The sequence below is a fragment of the Manis javanica genome, chromosome 6 (genome assembly GCF_040802235.1).
Source record: "Manis javanica isolate MJ-LG chromosome 6, MJ_LKY, whole genome shotgun sequence".
NCBI classification, from domain to species: Eukaryota; Metazoa; Chordata; class Mammalia; order Pholidota; family Manidae; genus Manis; species Manis javanica.
This window is the reverse complement of record NC_133161.1, coordinates 113,567,837-113,594,373: the sequence shown is the minus strand read 5'-3', so window position 1 is coordinate 113,594,373 and position 26,537 is coordinate 113,567,837. Positions and strand designations below refer to the sequence as shown.

The 26,537-nt window shown below is 37.0% G+C and overlaps 1 protein-coding gene across 13 annotated transcripts in view; it reads left to right on the top strand.

The window, feature by feature from the left end:
* The window catches only part of ATM (ATM serine/threonine kinase), a 125,927-nt gene extending 101,235 nt beyond the window's left edge, over positions 1–24,692 (top strand). For 8 of the 13 annotated variants that reach the window (XM_073239304.1, XM_073239308.1, XM_073239303.1 and 5 more), the window contains 10 exons: positions 466–548; positions 1,552–1,692; positions 2,454–2,570; positions 7,301–7,450; positions 11,548–11,713; positions 13,052–13,138; positions 18,863–18,977; positions 19,674–19,737; positions 21,378–21,514; positions 21,619–24,692. In XM_073239304.1, the coding sequence (XP_073095405.1) occupies positions 466–548; positions 1,552–1,692; positions 2,454–2,570; positions 7,301–7,450; positions 11,548–11,713; positions 13,052–13,138; positions 18,863–18,977; positions 19,674–19,737; positions 21,378–21,514; positions 21,619–21,802 (1,244 nt within the window). In that variant the 3' untranslated portion in view covers positions 21,803–24,692. Of the gene's footprint in view, positions 1–465; positions 549–1,551; positions 1,693–2,453; positions 2,571–7,300; positions 7,451–8,727; positions 8,866–11,547; positions 11,714–13,051; positions 13,139–18,862; positions 18,978–19,673; positions 19,738–21,377; positions 21,515–21,618 lie in introns of those variants that run through there. The other 5 variants (XR_012132505.1, XM_073239306.1, XM_073239309.1 and 2 more) reach the window with 5 other exon arrangements.
* Positions 24,693–26,537: the final 1,845 nt, after the last annotated feature.

Sequence of the window (26,537 nt, the reverse complement as noted above, 5' to 3'; positions counted from 1 at the left end):
TATCCTGTTTCTGTTGAAAATCATTTAAACCATGATTCAGGATCATCTTCACATTTAAATTACTACTTTAAAATAACAGACTTCTCATGGTGTTTTTCTAAGCAAAGAATATTGTCGCATCTTTCAGTCACATTTAATAGTAATATGGAAGGAGTACATTATCTGTGTGCTATACAAACTGTTACATAATTATCTTAAGATGCTCAGCCTAGCCCCTCGGGTGGAATCTGGTTTAATTACCAGTGCTAGGTAACCTGCAAATTCACTGGTAAGCCATGATAACCATTGTTATGCTATGACCCTGAGATACATTGTGTCCTGAAGCCTGGGTCATCATTTCTAAATCTGAACCTGAGCCACAGATTAACTACAGTTTGGAATGTATGGCATCTGCTGAGTTCTCCTCCATCTTCAGTGTTGTTCCTCAATTTGCAGTTGTCACTAAAACCTTTATTTTTTATATAGAAGGCATAAATATTCCAGCAGACCAGCCAATTACTAAACTGAAGAATTTAGAAGATGTTGTTATACCTACTATGGAAATTAAGGTAATTGGCCATTAATTGTTTTAGTTTTCCTGTTAAACTGAATTCCTCCTTATTAGGTTAAACCATTCAAGCGATTTTTTTATAGTCAAAATTAGTTAAATATTGACCATTTCATTTGTTTCAACTTAGAGGTTTTTTTCTTTATTAGATTCCCTTTGCCAAAGGCAAATACTTAAAGGACTCTCCTGCTTTCTTTTCTTTTGCTGTCGGATTTACGTTGCTCATCTTTCTAATAAAGGTCTGTAGACTGTTACCTTCATTGGCCAAAAGAAGGAAATATTCCATGTTCTTATGCCAAGATTAATTTTTAACTTGGCAAGAAAGTTCATAATTATTCTATACTGTTTTTTAAAATTCTGTATGCATTAGAATGTGTTCACTGTGATGTGTTATAGTATTAAATAATAAGATATATATTATAGTAATAAATTGTAGTATACATGGTATGATTAGACTTTGTGGACAATTTATTATTTCGTTGTTAGAAATAGCATGTGGGCAGGGATATATATAGGAATAAAGCTTATAGTTTAGAAAATAATAATTTTAATTCTATCAAGTTTGCAGGTTTTAGTGCTTAGTATCTGTACTTATTTGATTGGAAATGTAGCTGCATCATGTGGATTAACTGCTATCTTTCCAGCTATAGTGGCAAAGTTATTTGCTGTATATTTCCTGAAAATGCCATATTTATCAGTGAAAACCTAGAAAACTTCCTTTCTATGCTTTTCTAAAATTCATCTCAATACACTACTATAATTTTGTATATGCTACTTTCATTAAGAGATAATAGGGAGGCAAATTGTGTTACCTATATTACTTTTTAAAGTTTTCCAATGTCAAATCTTTCTTTCATTTAAACAGAAAGTAATCACTCCAGTTCATAATCAGTAGCACATTGTCATTCATTTCTCTGTTTGATACTAAAATTGTCATATAATTCTTTTTTTTATTAACATAAATAGTATATCTGACCTATTATCATATTTACACTTTTTATTAGGTGGACCCCACAGGAGAATATGGAAATCTGGTGACTATACAATCATTTAAAACAGAATTTCGTTTAGCAGGAGGTTTAAATTTACCAAAAATAATAGATTGTTTGGGGTCTGATGGTAAGGAAAGGAGACAGCTTGTCAAGGTGAGACCTCCCTTCTGTGCTGTGGTTCTTAGAGGGTTAATGAAAGAAGTCCAAGAAAAACTGTAGTTGATATTTTCTTGCTTTAGTTCGGTCTTTATTTTTATTCTGAGTAATCACAAGTATGGGAAACTTACAGAGCAGAAACATATTTCCTAGAAGCAAAACCCTTTTCCTCATTTTTTTTTTGTGTCTCTGAAAGACCATCATTATTCCAACAATTGCTTGAAATAAAAGAATACTTTTAACACATACAGACATGATGAAGTCAACAATCAGCTTGCTTGTTAGGGAAAAATATTTTGGTGGTTGTTGCTTATTTTCTTGAATAGTTCAAGGTGAAGACCATTGTTTCAGTATCCTGAGGCTAAGCACTGCGCTTAGTGGTATTAAATGTACCCAAAAGGGACTATCCCTCTCTTAATTCTGTTTCCCAGTTCTGGGCCTTGCTGGGAAGTAGTGGAGATGAAACAGTGCTGCCCCACCCAGGTATTTTGCAGCGTGCTCTCAAGTAGAGTTTTAATTAGTCTAATTGTAAAAGCAGCAAGGGGAAACTTCTTTTTTCTGAGTAGGTTTGCCTATACAGTGTTACAGTGTACTCTAAATGAAAGAACAGCATTAGGTCTTTGTTACTTAAGAGACTGTTAAGAGGAGCACAGATGCCCAGACTGATATCTGAATGACTTTTGCTGTCTTCAGATGACTCTGTGATTTCATAGTAGAATGAACTGTGTTTGTCTGTTTGTGCTTTGGTCATTCTGAAGGGCCGTGATGACCTGCGACAAGATGCTGTCATGCAGCAGGTTTTCCAGCTGTGCAATACACTGCTGCAGAGAAACACCGAGACCAGAAAGAGGGAACTGACCATCTGCACGTATAAGGTGACTAGTTTATACTCTGCTGCTTTAACAAGAAGGTATAAAAAAATGTTCAGACCAGGATTCAGCAAATGTTTTCTACGAAGGACCACATAGTAAACATTTTAGACTTTGTGGCCCACATAAGGTCCCTGTTGCATATTTTCTTTACATACCTTTAAAGCTGAAAAACCATTCTTAGTTATAGGCTGTTCAAAAACAGTCATGGCTGGGTTTGATTTAGACAATAGTATTTTTTATTTTCTTTTTTTGAAGTACTTGTTAATATTAATTACAGTTAGGTGTTTCTTGTAATCACCTAAAGTATTTTTCTCTTTTTTCTGACTATTTGGCCTATTTTTTGGTATAAAATTGCTCTTAAGATGCAAAGTGGTATTAAAAAGAAAATATTGATTCAGTAAAGAATATAGTATATTACAGGTTAGTTTTGACTTGGTGATGCATTTGAATGGTTCAAAAATCCAACAACAGAAAAAGGTATATAAAAAAGAAGCCCCTCTTCCCCTATTCCTATCAGTCTTATTACCCTCTTAACTCCCTTAAGCACCATTTTCATTTGTTTCCAGTATTACACAAATAGCATATATGACTATATTTCCCTATTTCCCCTCTTTCTTAGAGAAAGGTCAGTATATATATCTGAGTTTTAAAAAAGCTCAACAATGTATTACTAGAGTTCTAGAAAAAGTTCTCTGTATATGCTTGGACTCAGACATAGCCTTCTGACAACCAAATATCTGTGTGCCTGACCTAATTTGTCTACATTTTTACAAGTATATACTGAACAAGTCTGAGATCTTAGATGTTAGCGCTTTCATTTTTTAAAAATGCAAGTCTCTTAGAAACAATACATAGGTTCTGAAAGAGGCTTTATACTTAACTCTTCATCATGCCTTATGCCAGGAAATACTTTTTCTTCTTTGTGATAGCTATTTTAAGCTTCCTCCTCAGTCAAGGTTCTGGGAGAGAGAATGAATTAACTTCATTTCTATGTGTCTAGGATAGTACTAGCTGTGCACCTTAGGAGAACTGAGAAAATAGTCATCAGTTATTTTTTGTGATACACAGAATACCCCGATACCCAGCTGAAATAGGCTATTCCAGAGAGTCTTAGTACCAGGGTTACCATTTGCCTTTTGAAATTTAAATTCAACTCTTTCTCCCTCAACCAGTATTACAGTTGGAGTCCGAGATGAGATAGAGGTAAAGCCAATCTATTCCTTTTTAGATCAGTCTCTCTCTCTTTTTTTAATTGAAGTATCATTGATATACAATCTTATATTGGTTTCAGGTATACAACACAGTGGTTCAACAGTTTACCCATATTATTAAATCCTGACCCAACTAGTTGATCTAGATGGTACAGTTACCATCTAGATCAGTCTCTTGAAAAGGTGTTTGACATTTTCCCCGCCTAATTAGATACTGATACAGAGTAATTGATCAATGGAAAAGAGACCTTAGGTGGAATATACTAGGAGGCAAGAATGTTAATGTGATTAAGCATTAGGGAGTCAATGACAGGGCAGGGTCTCCTGGGATGGGGGCATTTAGAGGTCTTTAGACAAAAGGAAAATCACTTGTAAAGGCCATAAGATCCATTCATTCATTTGTTCAATAAATGATGATTTACATGCCTAGTATTATGTTGAATACTCTACAAGATGCAGTGGATATAAAAGTGATAAAACATGGCCTTAATCCTTAAAAATCTCACAGTCTATTAGGAGAGAGAGGCGCACAAACATAATTATAATGTGGATTGTTACATGCATTGTTAGAGATGGTGCTCCTAGAGTTATGGAACATCACAGGAGCACATGGCAGGCAAGAAGTCACGCAAGTCATTGGAAAAATTTACCTTGTGGATTGTGGCTCAGTAGTCATGGACCTTCTGCTCTTTGGACATATTCCCTGCTTTACAATGAAACCCCATTTTTCCTTTAGTCTATAAAAGAAGTCTTTCATCAGATCAGATTCAACCTTTCAGAAGGGCTGATTCCAAATAAGGTTAGTCAGTTATGTAGTATCTCATACTCAACAAATTTAAAGTAGAGTTCTTGATTAATTACCTCCACCCACACCCCAACCCCCAAAAAACCCCAAACCAAAACAACTCTTCCCCATCTCAACAAATGGTGCAACCTTCACCCAGTTGCTCAGAAGAAAGCCTAGAGGCCTTATTTTCTTTTTACTTTTGTTATTGAAAATTTCAAAGACATGCATAAGTAGATAGTACAAGTAGGTTTGTTATATTATTCTGCCACCCAGCTTCAGTTGTCAACTTATGGATAGTTTTGCTTCATTTCTGCTTCCACCCACTTCTTCCCCTTCAATATTTTTTTGAAGCAGGATGTCATATCATTTCATTAGTAGTATTTCAATGTGATAATGTCTCTTAAAAAAAAAAAGCACAAGCACAATACTGTCATCACTCCTAAAACAATTAGCAGTAATTCTTACATATCACCAAAATATTCAGGTTCATTTTAAATTTCACTCTCTCAAATCTCACATGTAGTCTTTCAAGTTCTTATTGGTCTGCTTATATTTAGTCAAGTCACTTTTTATCACCTCTGCCATTACTGCCCTGCTCCAAACTACAGTCACTTCTAGAATATCCAGCTAACCCCTTACTTCTGCCTTGGCTCCCCAAAGCTGGTTCTCACAGCAGTTAGAATGATCCTTTAAAAGAGCATGTGACGGTATGTCCCTGTCCTCTTCAAAACCCCAGATGACCTCACATTAACCCTGAGTGGAAGTGATTTGCATCTGCTGTTCTTTTTCCATTTTCCTTCCCACCCTTCCCACCCTTACCTCTCCCTTGCTCTTTGTGATGAGTAGTTACCTCCACTTGTCTCACCTTAGGGCTTTTTTACTTTGCTCAGCCTGGAATACTCTTCCCTCAGATCTTTGCATGGGTTACTCCTTCATTCAGGTTTCTCTCCAGGGCACCTCCTCAGAGAGGCCTTCTCTGACTGCACCTCTCTTATTCACTGTTTTTTTTTGTTCTGTTATACTTGTTATCTGGCATCATTAAATGTTCATTATCTTATAAGTCCCCTCACCAAGACGAATCTTTCTAAGGGCATGTTCATTTGCCTTACTTGCACTCTGTTCTCAGCATGCTGGCTGCATGTGAAATTCATGATAGACTGCCAGCAAATAGAGTGAATAAATGAATGAAAGGCCTCCTTAAGACATGAAACATAAAACAGGTCAACAAATTTGAGTACATTAAAATAAAAAAGTTGTAGAATTAAAGAGACTATAAAGCAGCCAGTTGAGAAAACAAATATAATAATGTTAATAACAATAAAAAGGAATTAATAACAAGGGATTTATATATAGAATATGTAAATAGCTCTTATAAACCAGTAATAAAAAGACTAAGAAGCCAGTAGGATAATGGGTAAAGATTGTAAACAGGCAATTCACAAGAAGAAAACATCTGAATGGCCAATAAGCCTATACATAATACTCAGCCTTATGAGGAATCTGGAAAATACAAATTGAAACTACAGTGAGATATCATCACACACTCAGATTGGCAAAATGTAAAAGTCTGACAGTACTGCATGCTGGGAAAGTTATGGAATAAACTTTGCTAGTGAGTATATAAATTGGCACTACCACTTTGCATAGTTATTTGGCAGTATTGTTTAACTTAGTCGAAAAGTCCATCCCAGTGACCAAGCTATTCAATTCCTAGCATATATATACTCTAGAGAAACTGAAATATCTTCACCAGTAAACCAGTTCATTGCAGCAGTGTTTTGGGGAAATCTGGAAACAATGTAAATGTTAATCAATATGCAGAGTGGATAAATTGGATAATAACAGCATATTTGTACAATATACAGTTGTTGAAATGACTTAGTTAAATGTGCTAACATAGCTAAAGGTAGAATATTGTTGAGTGAGAAAAAAACGGATTGCACAAGTGTACATATACAATACTCTATTTAAAGCTTACAACTATTTATGTATGTATTGCTTTGAAATAAAAATATACTGAAAAAATACATGGATGTGATAGCAAATTAGCAGTTATTTTGATGGTGGGGAGGAATAGGGGGTCAGTGAGGCTACAAAGGGAGCTGCTTCTCTTTGAGCAAATACAAGAAAATCTTAGATTTGTTAAAGCTGTTTAGTGGAGAAAAGGGTATTTATATGATTTTCTATCCTTCATTTATGCTTTTAATATGTCATAATTTTTAATCTTCCTAGTAAAACGGCCTATTTTATGTTGGGGAATACATTTCCTTTTGGTAAAGCTACAAGGCTATAAAGAAAGAATATGTATACTTTTGATTACTAAGGTATACTAAAATTGAGATGACCTGCAATATTTTCCAAAGTGAAATTCTTCATATTTGCGTGACATGAAAAGTATAAGGAAAGCGGAGTTAATTCCTCTACTGAATGGAGCAAACCAAGTATGGCCCAACCACATGTGATGAAGAGCATTGTTCACAGGATTGATCTCTCAGATAATCAAGGGGATTGAGGGATGAGCGGATTCTCATTAGTCTCAGCAGCCTAGAAAATGTTATTTTTTTAAACTTAAGTTTATTTTTGGTTGCTTTTCTCCAAGGAACTTTGTGTCCTGTGGACAGAGAAATAGTAATATAATTCGAAAAGTTGCTTCACACTGACTATAGTAGTTTAATGATGGTCACGTGTGCTTTAATGTCCTTCCATAATCAAAGACATTTAATCCGTGTCTTCAGGTGGTTCCCCTTTCTCAGCGAAGTGGTGTTCTTGAATGGTGCACAGGAACTGTCCCTATTGGGGAATTTCTTGTTAACAATGAGAATGGTGCTCATAAAAGATACAGACCAAAGGACTTCAGTGCCTTTCAATGCCAAAAGAAAATGATGGTGAGTGATACCCAAAAGTATAAATTATTGCAAGATTTAGTAGTTTATTAAAACTGATAGGTATCCCATATTATAGAATGCAAAAGGATTTAATATAATGTAGTACAAAAGGTTTTAATGATACTAAATAAAAGTGAATAAGCTCATCAAAATGAAAGTGTGAGTTGAAAGGAAGGTTTTTAGACTTCGTAAAGTGTCAAATATTGTCTGATGAAAAATTCAACATTATTCAGTGTTTGCTAATTCACTGGCCATCTGGTTTGACATTCATTTACCCTATCAGCAACATTTATTGCATATCTCCTCTCTACCAAGTGCTCTGGTGAGACTTCAAATATTATGACAAATCTTTATTATTCTTACCTGGTCTTAAGATGAGTTTAGAGAATTTAACTTACCCAAAGTCAGTGAGTTAATAATTGGTGGAGCAAGGATTTGAATCTTGTCTATGCAACTCAAAAATCCATTTCCTTTTAGTTCTGTTGCTTTTACATGTTTTTAAAAATGTGTGGTAAAGTAAGATAGGCACTTTGGATAGGGGGTGGGCTACAGTAGGCACAGAGGAGGAAGTGGTTAGTTCTACCTGACAGGGAGGAGTGGAGAGAATCAGATGCAAGAAGGGTTTCAGAAAGGAGATAGTGTTTGAGCTGAGTTTGTAAGTGAGTTGGTTTACCTAGCAACAGAAGCATACAGGCAAAGAGCAGGAGGCATAAACAGGCAGTTAAAGACCGCATGGGCTTAGTCTTTGAGGAGGAATTGATGAGATTAGAGCAGTAGTTGTTGGCCAAAAAATGTAGCAGTGCTTTATGAAATGCTAAGAAATTTGCTCTTTATCCTGTAGAACTCTTGAGAAGGACAGTAATATTAGATTTGCATTTTAGAAAGAAAACTCACTAGCACTTTGTACTAGTGGCTTATGTATTTTTTTTTTACTAAAGTATTGATATACACTCTTATGAAGGTTTCACATGAAAAACATTGTGGTTACTACATTCACCCATATTACCAAGTCCTCCCCAACATCCCATTGCAGTCACTGTCCATCAGTGTAGTAAGATGCCACAGTCACTACTTGTCTTCTCTGTGTTACACTGTCTTCCCCGTGACCCACCACACACCATGTGTATTAATCATAATACCCCTCAATCCTCTTCTCTCTCCCTCCCCATCCACCCAGCCCAACTCCTCCCCTTTGGTAACTGCTAGTCCCTTCTTGGAGTCTGTGATTCTGCTGCTGTTTTGTTCTGTCAATTTTGCTTTGTTCTTATACTCCACAGATGAGTGAGATCATTTGGTACTTGACTTTCTCCACCTGGCTTATTTCACTGAGCATAATACCCTCTAGATCCATCCATGTTGTTGCAAATGGTAGGATTTTTCTTCTTCTTATGGCTCAATAATATTCCATTGTATATATGTACCACATCTTCTTTATCCATTCATCTACTAATGGACACTTAGGTTGCTTCCATTTCTTAGCTGCGTAAATAGTGCTGCCATAAACATAGGGGTGCATATGTCTTTTTGAATCTGAGGACTTGTTTTCTTTGGGTAAATTCCTAGGAGTGGAATAACTGGGTCAAATGGTATTTCTGTTTTTAGTTTTTTGAGGAACCTCCATATTGCTTTCCACAATGGTTAAACTAATTTACATTCCCACCAGCAGTGTATGAAGGTGCCCCTTTCCCTGCATCCTCACCAGCATTTGTTGTTCCTAGTCTTTTGGATGTTGGCCATTCTAACTGGTGTGAGCTGTTATCTCATTGTGGATTAAATTTGCATTTCCCTGGTAATTAGTGATGTGGAGCATCTTTTCATGTGCCTGTTGGCCATCTGACTTTCTTCTTTGGAGAATTGTCTGTTCATATCCTCTGCCCATTTTTTAAATAGGGTTATTTGCTTTTTGGGTGTTAAGGTGTGTGTAATCTTCATATACTTTGAATGTTAACCCCTTGTCCCATACTGTAGGATGCCTTTTTGTTCTGCTTATGGTGTCCTTTGCTATACAGAAGCTTTTTAGCTTAATGTAGTCCTGTTTGTTCATTTTCGCTTTTGTTTCCCTTGCCCAAGGAGATGCATTCAGGGAAAAGTTGCTCATGTTTATATTCAAGAGATTTTTGCCTTTTGGGTGTTTTCTTCTTAGAGTTTTATGCTTTTATTACTTATATTCTGGTCTTTGATCCATTTTGAGTTTACTTTTGTGTATTGAGTTAGTGATCCAGTTTCATTCTCTTACATGTAGCTGTCCAGTTTTGCCAACACCAGCTATTGAAGAGGCTGTCATTTCCCCATTGTATGTCCATGGCTCCTTTATCGTATATTAATCTGGGCTCTCTATTCTGTTCCATTGATCTATGGGTCTTGTGCCAGTACCAAATTGTCTTGATTACTGTGGTTTTGTAGTAGAGCTTGAAGTTGCGGTCCATAATCCCCCCTGCTTTATTCTTCCTTCTCAGGATTGCCTTGGCTATTCAGGGTCTTTTGTGGTTCCATATGAATTTTAGAACTGATTGCTCTAGTTCGTTGAAGAATGCTGTTGATATTTTAATAGGGATCACATTTAATCTGTAGATTGCTTTAGGCAGGATGTCCATTTTGACTATATTCTTCCTACCCAAGAGCACGGGATGTATTTACATTTTTTGGTATGTTCTTTAATTCTCTCATGAGTGTCTTGTAGTTTTCAGGGTGTAGGTCTTTCATTTCCTTGGTTAGGTTTATTCCTAGGTATTTCATTCTTTTTGATGCAATTGTGAATGGAACTGTTTTCCTGATTTCTCTTTCTGCTAGTTCATCGTTAGTATATAGGAAGGCAACATTTCTGTGTATCAATTTTGTATCCTGCAGCTTTGCTGAATTCAGATATTAGTTCTAGTATTTTTTATGTGGATTCTTTAGGGTTTTTTATATACAATATCATGTCATCTGCAAACAGTGACAGTTTAACTTCTTCCCTACCAATCTGGATGCCTTTTATTTTTTGTGTTATCTGATTGCCATGGCTAGGACCTCCAGAACTATGTTGAATAAAAGTGGGGAAAGTGGGCATCCTTGTCTTGTTCTGATCTTAAAGGAAAAGCTATTAGCTTTTCACTGTTAAGTATGTTGTTGTTTGTGGGTTTGTCATATGTGGCCTTTATTATGTTGAGGTACTTGCCCTTTATACCCATTTTGTTGAGAATTAGGGGTTATATTTTTGAAAAAGCTGTCTAGAGGTCTTAGATGGGAGGTCTGCACTAAGTCTGATAACAAGTAGGATTGGAGAATAGGCAATGCATGTAAGAAATATTAAGAAGCAGAACTAATAGAATGTGGTTGCTGACTAGAAGTAGGATTAGGTAAAAAGAGTAATCAGGGCCTCCCACTTTTCTGGCTTCTGTGATTGGGTGCATGGAGAGGCTGTTTACTGTGGCAAAAAATAAAGGAAGTTGTTGAAGTTGCTGAAAATGAGGAGGTGATGAATGAGTTTGAAATTGGGAGTGATTAAAGTGAAGATGCTGAGTGGGCACTTGGAAAAGCAGTAACTTAATAAAGTACCTGGGCCAAAGATACAGATTTGGAAGTCATCAGCATATAGATGGGTGTTGATCCTTTGAAGTAGAGAAACTGTGCTTCAGGCAGTGTGACATGTATAGTGAGATGCTGGAGGACAGCTGTGAGATGTGTTGGCTGTTTTGCCAGTGGTGATTCCATTTTTCCTCCTTTCCTGATTTTCCTGTTGTATCCCTAATTCTGTGACAGAGTTTCGACTTTAATCTGTTGAACAATGGGAAGTAAATTAAGACCATCTGGAGCTACCTTTGGCATTTTTATGTTTACTTCCACATAGATTACAGAATCATTCAGATTAGAATTGAATTCAAACAAGTAACAGTCACTAGTGGTGTGGCTCTTTCCTCTAAGATAAACACACAAACCCTAAAGGGATTATAACTTGTTATTAATTGCTTTCTGACCAGACTATTACTTCTTGTTCATCTTTTTATTGCCTCTATTGTCTATCATACTCTTTTCCATATAGAAACTCTGAGTTAAGGAGACCTTAGTTAAGTTAAACATATATTGAAAAAATAATCTTATATCTAATCTTTTCAAAGGATGTGCGAGAGAAGTCTTTTAAAGAGAAACATGAAACTTTCATGAATGTTTGCGAAAATTTTCAACCAGTTTTCCGTTACTTCTGCATGGAAAAATTCTTGGACCCAGCCATTTGGTTTGAGAAACGATTGGCTTATACACGCAGTGTGGCTACTTCTTCTATTGGTAATATTCTTAAAACATTTTGGTGGATTCAGCACTTCGTACATTCTGAGTTGCAAGGAAATGTTGATGGTGATGGTACTTGTCATTCAAACCATCTTCATCATTAGATTATTGTATATCTTGTTCATTTTCATTCTTAGCTTCTAACAGCTCTTCTTAGCTTTGCCAGGAGAGAATTCTCCTATCTCAAGGTAGGGAAATAATATTGGTTATTCTTCTTTGTTAAATAGTGACTGTGACTTATTTTTTTCTCCCCTCAGTATATTATTTTCTGAGATTTTCTTTGAGATATAATAAAACCCATAATAACTACAATAAATCATATCGTGTAAATATTGTTCTTTTGTATAGAACCTCTACAATACCATAATATTATCATCCAATAATTGATTCTGTTTAATAAAATTTTGTTTTCCAAATAGAAATCATGATGTATATTTAAATATGCAGTGTACATGTATTTTGACTTTTTTCTTATTTTCTAAGATATTAAAAAAGGGCAGTTAACAAAATCCTAAAGTATGAGAACTGACAGGAATATCAGAGATCTTTTAATCTATTGCTTTTTAACTAAAGACCATTCCTCTATCACTAGAATAACATACCCCAAGAAGGCGGAGGATGTATGTTTTGAAAAAGTTCTAGATAATTATGAATCCCTCTTCTTTTCTACATTGAAAAATCACTAATCTGATTCAACGAATTTAGTTTATAAGCAAGAAAGTAAGCTCCTAATGACAGAGCTAGCCAGGCACCCAGGCATCCTGACTCCCTATCTAGTGTTTTTTCTGGATATTGTGGCTTTCTTTCATTAGGTTAAAAGCATTTTAAGCATGTTCCATCTTAAAAACAGAAATGTAGTTTTTCCTGAATATGTACCTGATGAAATGAATCAGTGATTAATTGGTGTTAAATGTAGTTCATCAAGAGGGAGAAAGTTTTGATGAAGAATGAATTTGCCCATAGGCTTCTCAATTTAAAAGTACTCAGTAAATATTTGAGCGCATATAATGAACTGCTTTGCCCTGGTAAATAATGGGTGTCAACTTTAACCACACTAGTTTTCCAGTACTGATATTTTTAAATGTGTGCTTCTTTGTGAAGACAAAACTTGTTTTAACAAATCATCTCGGATTTGTAAAGTGCAGTATAAATGAAAATAGCTGTCAAAATTTGACTTAAACTCAAAATGACCAGTTACATATGTAATTTCCATTAAGTAGACTAAAAAGCCTAAGCTACTTAAAAATAATACTGATTCCATGGTATTAGTTGAATTATGGCTAAATGTGTTACAGAAATAGATGACATCAGTGATTTGAGGTGTTTTTTTTCCAGTTGGTTACATACTTGGACTTGGTGATAGACATGTGCAGAATATCTTGATAAATGAGCAGTCTGCAGAACTTGTGCATATAGATTTAGGTAAGTAATAAAAGATGTGCAACTTTATTCTGTTTAATAAATATGTGGCCACCAAGAATGTCTGCCTACCAGGACATTACATGAAGGATAAGGAGCATACAGCAAAATAATGAATACTGTTTAAGAGAAGAGCATAAGCACAGTGAGTGATGCTGGATGGAACAGCCGGCTCTGCCTGGGGTAGGACTGAAACTTACTAGAAGAGGGGACATTTAAATCAGGTCAGAGAGAAGGGAAGGAAGGCTAAATAGACAGCAGAACAGATGTGAGAGGAGGAATGAGGAAGATGTAGCATGTTTTAGGGATGGGGAGACAAAACACGGCTGGAGTTTACCTGCAGTTGAGCTTGAGAGAAGAGACTGGTACTAGTCTGTAAAAAGCCAGCCTTAGAATTTCGACTTTAATCTGTTGAACAATGGGAAGTAAATTAAGGTATATTTAAGTAGGATATGATCATATTTGATTATTAGGAAGATCATTTGGAGAGCAGTATTAGCAACAGGAAGACAATCTATTATTATTACTATTATTATCATTATAATAATTTAGAAAAGAGATGAAGTTTTGGACTGAACTTGTAGAGACTAGGAGGTTGGATCTGGGGGACATTTTCATAGTGACCTGCACCAGTGATACTGGATGTGGAAGGAGTGGGAGAAGGGAACTTCAAGGGAACTGAAGTCCCTAGCAGGTTTTGTAAAGAATAAGAAAGCATTGAGTTTAGTTTTACACATTGTTTTGAGGTATTAATGAGACTTCCTGGTGGAGTGGGCAGTTTAATTACAGGAAAGCAAGGAGGTTGAGCACAATGACAGATGTGGAACCCTCACCTCAAGTCATTGGACTGGAGGAGTTCTGATCTTACACATCATCCTTGATAAAGAGGACTAAGAATACAATCTGAAAGAATTGTATCATTTATATCAGCATTGAAAAGACTGAATTGGAAAAAAACTCACCAACAAGTTGTGGACTTGGAAACCAAGGGAGGGAAACTGTGCTGAGGGAAGAAGCGCTCAGAGTGTCTGATACAGAATGGTCAGATAAGGGGATTCTGCAAACAGGCCTGTGAATATAATCAGTCTTAAGTGGCCTGAGAAGTAAGCTTTGGATAGACTGAAAGAAGAGAGATTGTGCAAAAGCAGAGTGTCGAGTGAAAGGTGAGGATGTGCAGGCTCAGAACATGGAATTGATCTGTAAGGAATGTAGATGTGAAGTAAAGGGTAGGAGAGAAATTTGATTAAAGATGAGACACATTTGGTCCTTTTTGTTTTTTTGTTTGTTTTGAGGGTTGTTGTTCATTTGCTTTTCTAAGATGGGACAGATGTGAACATGTTAGATATTGAAAAGATTCAGGAGAGGGAAAATTGAAATAGCAGGGGAGGTCATAAAGGGGGAGAGGGTAGAGTGGCTTTACTTTGGAGGCACGTTGGCTTTTCCGCTGAGAGGAAAGGATGAGCACTAATAAGTCTTACCCTAAAGGGAAAAGAATTGGAGGTAAATTATATTTGCTCCTCTTTTCTCTGAAGCATAGAAAGCATGTTTATTTACTAAGAACTGGAGGGAAGGTTCTTACCTGAACGAATTAGCTTAAGAGAGCAATAAAATTCTAAAACAGGCACCATGGAAATGAGACCAACAGCTGACTAAAAAGGAGTAAATAAAGACATGCCAGGCAGTTGATGGGGCACTTTTCTTAGGTGATAATCCTAAATTATAGTGTCATTCACTGTATGCTTTCCTCCAGCATCCCTGGAGTTGAAATGGTATGTGTGCAGGGCAAGGGGCCAAGGGAATCTGAGGTGCTAGTGTGAGTAACCACCCTTGCAATCTATTCCCTGAGCTGAGCAGGGAAGGAAGAGAGGTTAAGAGACTAGCAATCTCAATGAGTTTAAAGACTGTTTAATAAGAATAAGGGAGTAGAAGAAGAGGTTTTTATTAGGATGTGGAATTTAAGATTTCTAAGAATGTGCAGTTTTAGGGGATTATGAATGCTATAGCATAGACATTTAGAAAAGACATAATACCCATTCTCCTTAAATTTACCCAAAAAATAGAAGAGGAGGGAATATTTCCAAACTCACTATGAAGCCAGCATCACTGTATTACCAAAATCAGTCAAAGATACCACAGAAAACTACAGACCAATATCCCAGATGAACATAAATGCAAAAATACTCAACAAAATATTAGCAAACCAAATTCAAAAGTACATCAAGAGGATCATACATCATGACCAAGTGCGATTCATCCCAGGGATGCAAGGATGGTACACTACTCGAAAATCCATCAACATCATTCACTATATCAATAAAAAGAAAGACAAAAACCATATGATCATCTCCATAGATGCTGAAAAAGCATTTGACAGAATGCAACACCTACTCATGATAAAAACTCTCAACAAAATGGGTAGAGAGGGCAATTACCTCAAAATAATAAAGGCCATATATGATAAGCCCACAGCCAACATCATACTTAACAGTGAAAAGCTGAAAGCTTTTCCTCTAATATCGGGAACAAGACAAGAATGCTCACTCTCCCTGCTTTTATTCAACACAGTACTGGAGCTCCTAGCCACGGCAATCAGACAACACAAAGATAATAAAAGGCATCCATATTGGTAAGGAAGAAGTCAAACTATTACTGTTTGCAGATGACATGATATTGTATAAAAATCCCTAAAGAATCCACTCCAAAATTACTAGAACTAATAACTGAATTCAGCAAAGTTGCAGGGTACAAAATTAATACACAAATCTGTTGCATTCCTATACACTAATGATGAACTAGCTGAAAGGGAAATCAGGAAAATAATTCCATTCACAATTGCATCAAAAAGAATGAAATACCTAGGAATAAACCTAACCAAGGAGGTGAAAGACCTATACCCTGAAAACTACAAGACACTTGAGAGCAATTAAGGAGGACAAAAAAAGATGGAAATTCATCCATGCTTTTTGGTAGGAAGAATTAATATTGTCAAAATGGACATCCTGCCTAAAGCAATCTACAGATTCACTGCAATCCCTATCAAAATACAGCATTCTTCAACGAACTAGAGCAATCAGTTCTAAAATTCATATGGAATCACAAAAGACCCCAAATAACCAAAGCAATCCTGGGAAGGAAGAATAAAGCAGGGGGGATTATGCTTCTCAACTTCAAGCTCTACTAAAAGCCATAGTAATCAAGAGAATTTGGTACTGACACAAAAAAATACCCGTAGATCAATGGAACAGAATAGAGAGTCCAGATATTAACCCAAGCATATATATGGTCAATTAATATACAATAAAGGAGCCATGGACATACAATGGGGAAATGACAGCCTCTTTAACAACTGGTGTTGGCAAAACTGGAGAGCTACATGTAAGAGGATGAAACTGGATTACTGCCTAACTCCTACACAAAAGTAAAGTCGAAATGGATCAAAGACCTGAATGTAAGTCATGAAACCATAAAACTCATAGAAGAAAACAGGCAAAGAAGAAAAGAGGCAAACCTCTATAAAAACATGAGCAACTTTTTCATGAACATATCTCCCCGGGCAAGGGAAACAAAAGCAAAAATGAACAAGTGGGACTATGTCAAACTAAAAAGCTTCTGTACAGCAAAGGACACCATCAGTAGAACAAGAAGGTATCCTACAGTATGGGAGAATATATTCATAAATGACAGATCCGATAAGGGGTTGACATACAAATTACATAAAGAGCTCATGCACCTGAACAAACAAAAAGCAAATAAGCCAATTGAAAAATGGGTGGAGAACATGAACAGACAATTCACCAATGAAGAAATTCAGGTGACCAACAGACACATGAAAAGATGCTCCACTTCACTAATCATCACAGAAATGCAGATTAAAACCACAGTGAGATATCACCTCACACCAGTCAGGATGGTCAACATCCAAAAGACAACAACAAATGCTGGTGAGGATGTGGAGAAAGAGGAAGCCTTTTACACTGCTGGTAGGAATGGGAATTAGTTCAACCATTGTGGAAAGCAGTATGGAGGTTCCTCAAAAAACTAAAAATAGGAATACCATTTGACCCAGGAATTCCACTCCTAGGATTTTACCTTAAGAATACAAGATCCCAAATCAAAAAAAACATAAGCTCCCTTATGTTTATCGTAGCACTATTTACAATAGCCAAGCTATGGAAGCAGTCTAAGTGTTCATCAGTAGATGAATGGATAAAAAATATGTGGTACTTATACACAATGGAATATTATTCAGCCATAAGAAAAAAACAAACCCTACCATTTGCAACAACATGGATGGAGCTAAGGGGTATGATACACAGTGAAATAAGCCCAGTGGAGAAAGCTGAGTACCAAATGATTTCACTCATCCGTGGAGTATAAGAACAAAGCAAAACTGAAGGAACAAAATAGCAGCAGACTCACAGACTCCAAGAAGGGAAAGGGACTGGGTAGTGTTGGGGGGAAGGGTGGGATAAGGAGATTAAGGGGCATTAAGGTTAGCACACATAATGTAGGTGGTTCACAGGGAAGGCAGTATAGCACTGTGAAGACAAGTAGTGACTATAGTACCTTACTATGCTGATGGCAGTGACTGATGGGGTATGTGGTGGGGAGTTGATAATGGGGGGAGTTCAGTAACCATAATGTTGCTCATGTGATTGTATATTAATGGTACCATAATAAATAAATAGATAGATAGATAGATAGATAGATAGATAGATAGATAGATAGATAGATAGATAGATAATCTGCAGCGTTATCCATATAAGTAGTTTGCTGAGAGAGTATAATTGAAATTCCGTTTGAACAGGGAAGATCAGGTTTATTATATGGTTTTCCCCAGAATTAATTCAGTTTTAAAAAAGAATGGATTAAAAAAAAAGAAAAAGAATGGATTAGTGATTGCTAGAAGAATCGGGGTGCAGGGGTAGGTCACAGGAGGGAAGTGGGTGTGACTGCAAAAGGGCAACAGAGGGATCCTTGCAGTAATGAAAATATTCTCTGTCTTGATGGCATCAGTGTCAATATCCTGGCTGTAATATTGTACTATGATTTTGCAAGATTACCAATGGGGTAAAGTAGATAAGGGTATATGGGAGGATCTTTGTATATCTTGTTGACTACATGTGAGTGTGTAGTTGTCTCAAAGTTCATTTAATAAAATTTTAAAAAATGTAACTATGATATACCTGTATATTTAAGTAATCTTAAGTTATATATATATGTACCTCCTGCATTTAAAATTTTAGCCAACACCACTTTATTTTCTATTTTTTTAAAGTATCATTGATATATAATCGTATGAAGTTTTCACATGAACTACATTGTGGTTTCAGCATTCACCCATGTTATCAAGTCCTCACCACCCCCATTTCAGTCACTGTCCATCAGTGTAGTAAGATGCTATAGAGTTATTACTTGTCTTCTCTGTCCTGTACTGCCTTCCCTGTGATCTACCTATATTGTGATTACAAATTATCCAACAGTACTTAATTTTTAAAAATCATCCTTTAATCTGGATTTCTCTATGTCAAGAAGTAGTTGGGCTTTGTTTAATTTGAGGTGGAACTCCTAGACTAAGGCAGAACAAAAATGGAATAAACTACTGTGTTGTCTAGTACTGATAGAATTTAGGTGACAAATTATTTGGGGCCTCTCCCAAGGTCTCATGCCAGTTGGGAGGAGAGTTAGCTGTAGAAACTCCTAACCCTGCTGTATTATTTACTTTAGGAGTCGCTTTTGAACAGGGTAAAATCCTTCCTACTCCTGAAACAGTTCCTTTTAGGCTCACCAGAGATATCGTGGATGGGATGGGCATTACTGGTGTTGAAGGTGTCTTCAGAAGGTAAGTGATAGAAGGTGATGTAAGGCCGATGATTTTTGGTGTCCGAATTATTTAGATTATTGATAACTATAGATTATAGAATTCATTGCTAGAATTATATCCCAGTGCTTTACCAGTTCAAAGGAAAAGACCCTGGGCAGAACAGTAATAGGTTCCTCTCCCATCAGCCCACCTGGAACCTCACCCAGTATAACATACATATTGTCCTTCCTGATCTGGAAGCAGCTGCCTTGACCCTTAACACTCTGTCCCAGCTCACTGTGTTTCTTGTGCAGAATGCCTGTTGGGCACTCATTGTGGTGTGGGATCTAACTGTCCTGAAGGGGCTTACGATCTAGGGCCACTTCCTACCAAAGGACCTGTGCAGTGCCCTGTATATTTCCCAGCACAGGCCTATGTCTTCAGTTTTTAATGGGGCAGGTTCTACTTACAGTGAACTAATAATTATCACAAAAATTAACAATTGAAAGAAGTGTTTCTAAGTCGTATTGTGTTACTCTTACAAATGCTAAGCTTATATTCACATATATATTTCAGAAACCACTGAAAACCCACTATCAAGTACTGTGCTGTTTGAAATATTAATTTGGAAATGAGCAAGAATAGTCTCAGCATACATATACCTAAATATTACATTTAAAGATATGTTGAGAATATTGGTGTGTAACAAAATCCATATTTACAATGTGTTTGTAGGTGCTGTGAGAAAACTATGGAGGTCATGAGAAGCTCTCAGGAAACCCTGTTAACCATTGTGGAGGTAACATGTATCATAACGAAACCTATTTCTCTACCTGATAGACTGTGTCTCATTAGGAAGTCACCGATTTGGGGATCAGTGCTTCATTGTAAGGTACAGGGATAATGCTGGGCAGCAGTGGGGACATCACACCTGTCAGTAAATACTGATCTAGAAATGTCTCCAGGCCCCTTATGTTTCTTGCTATGTTACCGCATTATAAGGAATCTCTAGTCTTCAGTACCTCAGTTAGCTCTTTGACAACTTGGATTTCATATGATACTGTTTTCAGAATGGTTTCCATTGGGGTTTTAAGAGAAATCAATAAGTTATATCTCCTCTTCCTTTGCCCAGGTTCAGAGCCAGTCAGACAGATGTGGGTCAGTGTCAACACTGTTAGTAGAGGAACATGGCTTTGGACTGAGGCCTGGTGTGGGTGCTCCTCAGCACCTCCCCCGTGGTGCTTTGGGCCTGCAGAACACACATGCTTAATTGCAGCCACTGCCTCTTGATCACGGCAGAAAGGGAAGGAAGTCAAGCAGATTCCCAGTGCTTACCAGTTAGTTCTACCTATGCGACCATGTTTTCCTATAGCAGTCACCACCCTGCTATAGAAGACGTGGGGCAAGATATCAGATTTTTAGGGTTACTCATTGAGTATGTGTCCTGGAATTGAACATGTAATGCTAAAGGTGTTTTATAGTCCCAGCCTGCAGACCTACTGAGAAATGCTATAAAGGCAGAAACAAATAATGTGGTACATCTTTTTAACACTAGAATATCCTGCAGAATCACCCATCCTTGAAATTGTCTTCATTTATTAGTAAGACCTGTATGGTAAGCATTTGTTAAGGTATATTAAAAAAAAAAAAATTCTTTGCTTATAAAGACCAGGGACAGTTAGCTTTTCTAAATTGGCAAAGTCAGAAATCCCTCATGACCTCACTTAGTAAAATTTAAGACCTAAGGTCACTTGTTCTGGTCCTGCCGGTTATGTTGGTATTCAAATCATCCTCCACATATTTATATCTGAAGATGCCAGCCATCACCCTAGACCTTGGGCGGAGCTCCTTAGAAGGAGCTTTCGGTCAATTATATCCTTTTTTTCTCCACCCAGATTTTGAACTAACTGAGAGAAGAAGAAAGGGACATAGGAATAAGGTGGAGGTTTATTACTGATAGGTTTATTACTGATAAAACTGTTGCAGAACATCGCTTAAGAGTGAGGTCCAAATACGCTTGCTAGTACCGTCTGGCTCCAACAGCTAATGTATCCCTGGGTGCAGCGCATCTGAGGGAGAATGGGGGCCTGCAGAGCTGATGCCCTTATCCAGGACCACACTGAGCAAGAGGCAAAAGAGAAGGAAAGAATGTGACAGTGCTTACCTCCTTCTAATAAATCGGTTTCACTCAGTCAGGACACAAGGGTCAAGGGATGTCGCCACCACCACCCTTGGAGAAAGAGTGAAATCAGAGTGGAATAGGAGGCCCAGAGCTCTAATGCTAGTATAGGTCCCTCCGTGAAGAAGCATGAGGTGCTTGCAGTGGAAACAAAGTGCCTACCATGTGTTGGCCTCTGTTATTTTTATAATACTGGTTTTCTGTTTCTAAGTACATCATCAAAATGCACAGTGTTCTTCTAATACATATATTCTCTTTAGGTCCTTCTGTATGATCCTCTCTTTGACTGGACCATGAATCCTTTGAAAGCTTTGTATTTACAGCAGAGGTCAGAAGATGAAACTGAGCTCCAATCCACTCTGAATGCAAATGACCAAGAATGCAAACGAAATCTCAGGTGAGCAGTATTTTAGGAAGGATCTCCTGTCAGTTCAGATTTTCCTATTCCACAGACCCTTCAAACTGTTACACCTCATAAACCCTTTGTGTTTTTTTCATTAGTGATACTGACCAGAGTTTTAACAAGGTAGCTGAGCGTGTCCTGATGAGACTGCAAGAGAAACTGAAAGGTGTAGAGGAAGGAACTGTGCTCAGTGTGGGTGGACAGGTGAATTTGCTCATACAACAGGCCATGGACCCCAAAAATCTCAGCCGACTTTTCCCAGGATGGAAAGCTTGGGTGTGATATTCAGCATATGAATTACCCTTGAATTCAACCTCTAGAGATTACATTTTGGCCTTCCTTTTTAACCCACTGGCATACTCTGAATAGGTATTAATTAATATTTAACTAAGTGAACTACTATGTCTTTTTACAAAAATGTTTCATACTTTCCTCTGTCCCCTAAAGATACTTTGATAGTCTCAAGGAACATCTCTTTTCTCATACTTCAGAAATAACTGTCATTCATGCTCTACTTCTAGGCTGAGGTTTTTCTTGTATTGTTTTCAGTAGAATCACTGACATGTTTTAGCTGAAAATGGTGGCAGCAGAGGTGCAGGAACATCACTGACGGGATTACCTTTGGTATTGATTAGAACAAACAAATACCTGCTAGTTTTGATGTGGCTTTTAATTAAAGTGCATCATATGAATGATGAATTATTTGATATTAATTTATAAAAGGAATAAAAAACTTTAAAATTATAACCATCTATGTATATATATATATAAGGTACATTAAAAATAAGAAAAAATGTTGAAAACAATTAGTACTTAAGAAATAAATATGTTTGGCTGTTCCATATTTTCCATGGGTTTGTATTTTTTAAATAACTATAGAGTAGTGTTGAATTTTTTTCATATGCACTTCCTGCATCTATTTTGATAAATATGTATATTCTTTCCAAATTAGTAAAATTGAGCTATTGAACTGTCCTTGCATTTTTGAAATAATTAATCTTGATCATATTTTAAGTTTTTCTTATAAAATCACTTTTATTTTTAAAAAATGTATGTTGGATTTTCAGTACCAAGAGCACCCACTGTTACTGAATAATTAACTTGTGTATTATGTTCACTTGTATATTAGGGAACATAATTTCTCCTCCATCTTTAGGAAAATGTTCATCCCAGCAGCAAAGTAAGAAATGGGTGGTTGAACTTTGCTCTCATTTGAAAAGAGTACAAATTTCAAATATACAGCATAGTTACTGTTTTTTTTTTTAGTATATTGTACCTTCCCATTCTATCCTATCTTTTAAGCTCTCCTATGTTTTCCATTACTTTATCTTTCTGTGATGCCTTCATATCTGTCTTCTAGTTCATGAATTCTCTTGTTAGCTGTACATTATCTCTTTTTTAAACTATTCACTTAGTTTCTAATTTTAAAAATTATTTTTCATTTCTAGCTATCTATCATTTTTCAGATCTGCCTATTTGATCCATGATGTCTAGTTTTTTTTAACTTTTCAATTCCTTTTTATATCACTAATGATTTTAAATATCCTTATTTCATAGTTTGCCCAAATCAAATCCTGTTGCTTGTTGATTCTTATATTTGGTGGACTGTTTATCCATGTGTTTTGTAATTTTAAAAGGTGAGCTTATTTTCAATGTGGCTTTCTCTTTGGGAATCTTGAGTGACCTGGTTTAAGAATTATTCCATCCAAATGAATTCTGTGTCTGCTTATGTCATATTCACAGGGCTTTCACTGACAGAGGGCCACTCTTTAATTTCTTGGCTTCAGAGTTTACAGACATCAAGAGAATTATAAATTACCAAGAGAAAATTCCAGGCCAAGACAGACCCTCTTGGCCATCACCTCCCTGAACTGGCAGACAGAATATTGTATGGGCTCCCTTTTCACCAAGGGTGTGAGCCTCCGTATGTCCCACCTTTATGGTGGGCAGAGGGGAAAGTGCATTTAATGCATGCCTGCTGCTTTTTGCATGTCCATCTTCAGTCCCTTCACAGATGTTAAAAGCTGAAATTTACAAGTTAATGCGTTTGGCAAATTATGCCAGGAAAGCTAGAATGTCAGCTCACACATTTACTTCTCTGATTTTCAGTTCCCTTCATATTTGGTCCTTAGGATTTTCCCTTACTTCCTTGTAAGTTCTGCTGTGCATTTAAAGGAATATTTCTTATTCAGCATATCTGTATGTTTGTTGTAGGAGGAAGGGTTTAGGTATTGATGTATCTAAAGAGCTTTGCATATTATTAATCCACTATTCAACTTGAATGGTATGCTATAAAGCTCCTGTCATATGCAAGCAGTCTCATTAATGGCTTTAAAAAGATTACCAAATTTGTGGATAATAAACCTATGAGAAATTCACAGGTGATAGAATTAAGATTCTAGAAGTCTTTGACAAGTTAGAACACTGTCTGGAAATGACTAGGGTAAAAATTTACCAGGAACAAACAGTTTGCTTTAGAATATTATTCATATAATATTTATTGTATGTTGAGTATGTTACATTCATTATAAACATCTCTTGCAAGATGAGGATGTTATCCCAGTTTACAGCTGCAGATGGTGAAGTTTGGAGAAATAAGATAAATGGGCAATTCCAGAATATAGTAAATTGAAGGTACCAGTTTCATATGGACAGTCTCTAACTCGAAAAGCTTCCAAGTGAAAAGAATCTAGGCTTCACTAGTCAGTTGCTCACAAGATCAGTGGAAACCAAGTAGAAAAGCCTACTAGAGAAGCTAATAAATTATAGACTAGTTGAACAGTTATGTGAAGAGTAAGGAACATAATAATCCTCCCACCATTCTCTGTGCTGGTCATACCACCCCAGAGTATCTTCCTAAAAGGAGATACATAAATCCATGGTCATTATACAATACACTTAAAATACATGCACTTAGAAAGGCTAAAAAAATAAGGAGAAAATACTTTGGGTTTCTTAAAGATTAAAGTAGGCTAGTCTTTAAAAAAGTAGAAAGCTAGTATACTGAATTGAAATACACAGATGTGTGCCATTTCAAGTATTTTAATTGCACCTTAGTGAAATTATGTATTTTATATCATTTTAGTACTGTTGAATGTATTTCTTGACTACAGTGTTACTAGAATCCTGTTACATTGTTACCTGTCTTTGAATAAATAACTCTAAAAGAAAATGCATTCTGTGACTCATTCATTTTATTCAAATAGTTGAATTTTCTGTGTGCCAGGCCTGGCGCTTGTTCCTAGGAAGACAACAGTGAGTGAGGCAGATATCATCAGCCTTTATAAAGCTTCTGAGAAAAATGTAAGTTCCTGTGGCCAGGATCCTCACCTGACCCTGAACTACTTGATGATGCAATTGGCCTACTGCTAGGCCACTGCTTCTACACACATAGGCAATGAGCTATGATTGACTGAGTCACTATATAAAGAGCCCTGTGCTCTGGATGGCAGCAGAGATAGAGGTGGGTTATGGATCTGCAGACTGCTGGATGCAGACATGATTCTAGTGCTTAACCTATACTGCTGGGAGAATAAAGCTGAACATAAACCATTTTACCCCAAGAACATTGCTGGGAGAATAAAGCTGAACATAAACCCTTTTACCCCAAGAACATTTCATTATCATTTCTCAGTCTCAGTAAATCCAGAGTGAACTTGCCCGGGGCTTAAACCCCAAGGCAAGATGCCATTTGCTCTTACATTGTCTTGCCAATGGATTTCAGCCCTGGGCAAGTTCACTATGGATTCAGTGTGACCAAAGAAATGATAATAGAATGTTCTTGGAGTGAAAGGGATTATTACCTGGCTTGTTCTCCTGGCAGTAGGTTTAGCACTAGCGTCTCTGCCTCCGCACAGAGCACTGGGCTGAGCTCTCTATGTAGGGCAATAATAGCTTATTGCCTACAGGTGTGGAACTGGTAGCCTAGCAGCAGGCCAGTTATATCATCAAGTGATTTAAGTTCACTGAGGGTCCCGGACATAGGAACCCCAACTTCCCTACATTCCACACCTCCAGGATTCTCGCCTTACAATCTACATGCTCTCAATCTTCTGAAATGGTCCCTGTGCGAGAAACCTGGAGAACTGTAACCAGATTCCACAACAGCAACAGAGGCTAATAACAACTTAGAGATAATAACAAAAATTAAGATACAACAAGATTTTGATACAGGAAACAAAAATTATAATAATACTCAAGCCAGAAGAGGTTCCCAACCCACAAAGAACTTAGGGGCAATAAGACACATGTTTTAATGACACCAACATAGGCAAATCTTGTCCATCAGGTAGGATGCATGCAAGAGAGTAGTCCTGTGATAGGACTGTAGCAGGAAGGGGGTCCCTTCTGGGTCTAGTATACCATACTTCACTCCTTTCCCCATGGGGGTTACTGAAGGGTCTATATATAGTGCTACTAGAGGTGCGTGCACTGGCCATAATGATAAAACAAAACTCTCCAGTAACATACTCCTACCATCTGGCCGTTCAGGATATACTACTGTGACCTTTGGGGGCTACTCTGTGGTTATTCCAGGAATGCACAGGAGGCCAGCTTCCAGGCCTTGTCCCCAAGGTGCCAGGAGAGCCAGCCATCTGTCCATGTGTTGAAAGGTCCAAGGCCATGTCCACTCAATGGAATCTTCAGGGTTTAGTACAGTTGGTGCTGGCACCAAGATACTATTCTGGTGGTGAAACTCCAGCTTCAGTGATTCTTCCTTGGTTTGTACTTGTAGATGTTATAGGGGAGGCAACACTATATGTAAATATGTCTATGGGGTTCAGGGCTGCCTTTTGGGGTTTCTCATTCAAACGCTGTAGCACGGTCCGTAAGCGGACTGACCATCCCCATAGACTATGGGTATCTGACTTTAGTCTGGATTTTTTTTTTTGAGAGGGCATCTCTCATATTTATTAATCAAATGGTTGTTGACAACAATAAAATTCTGTATAGGGGAGTCAATGCTCAATGCACAACCATTAATCCACCCCCAGCCTAATTCTTGTCAGTCTCCAAT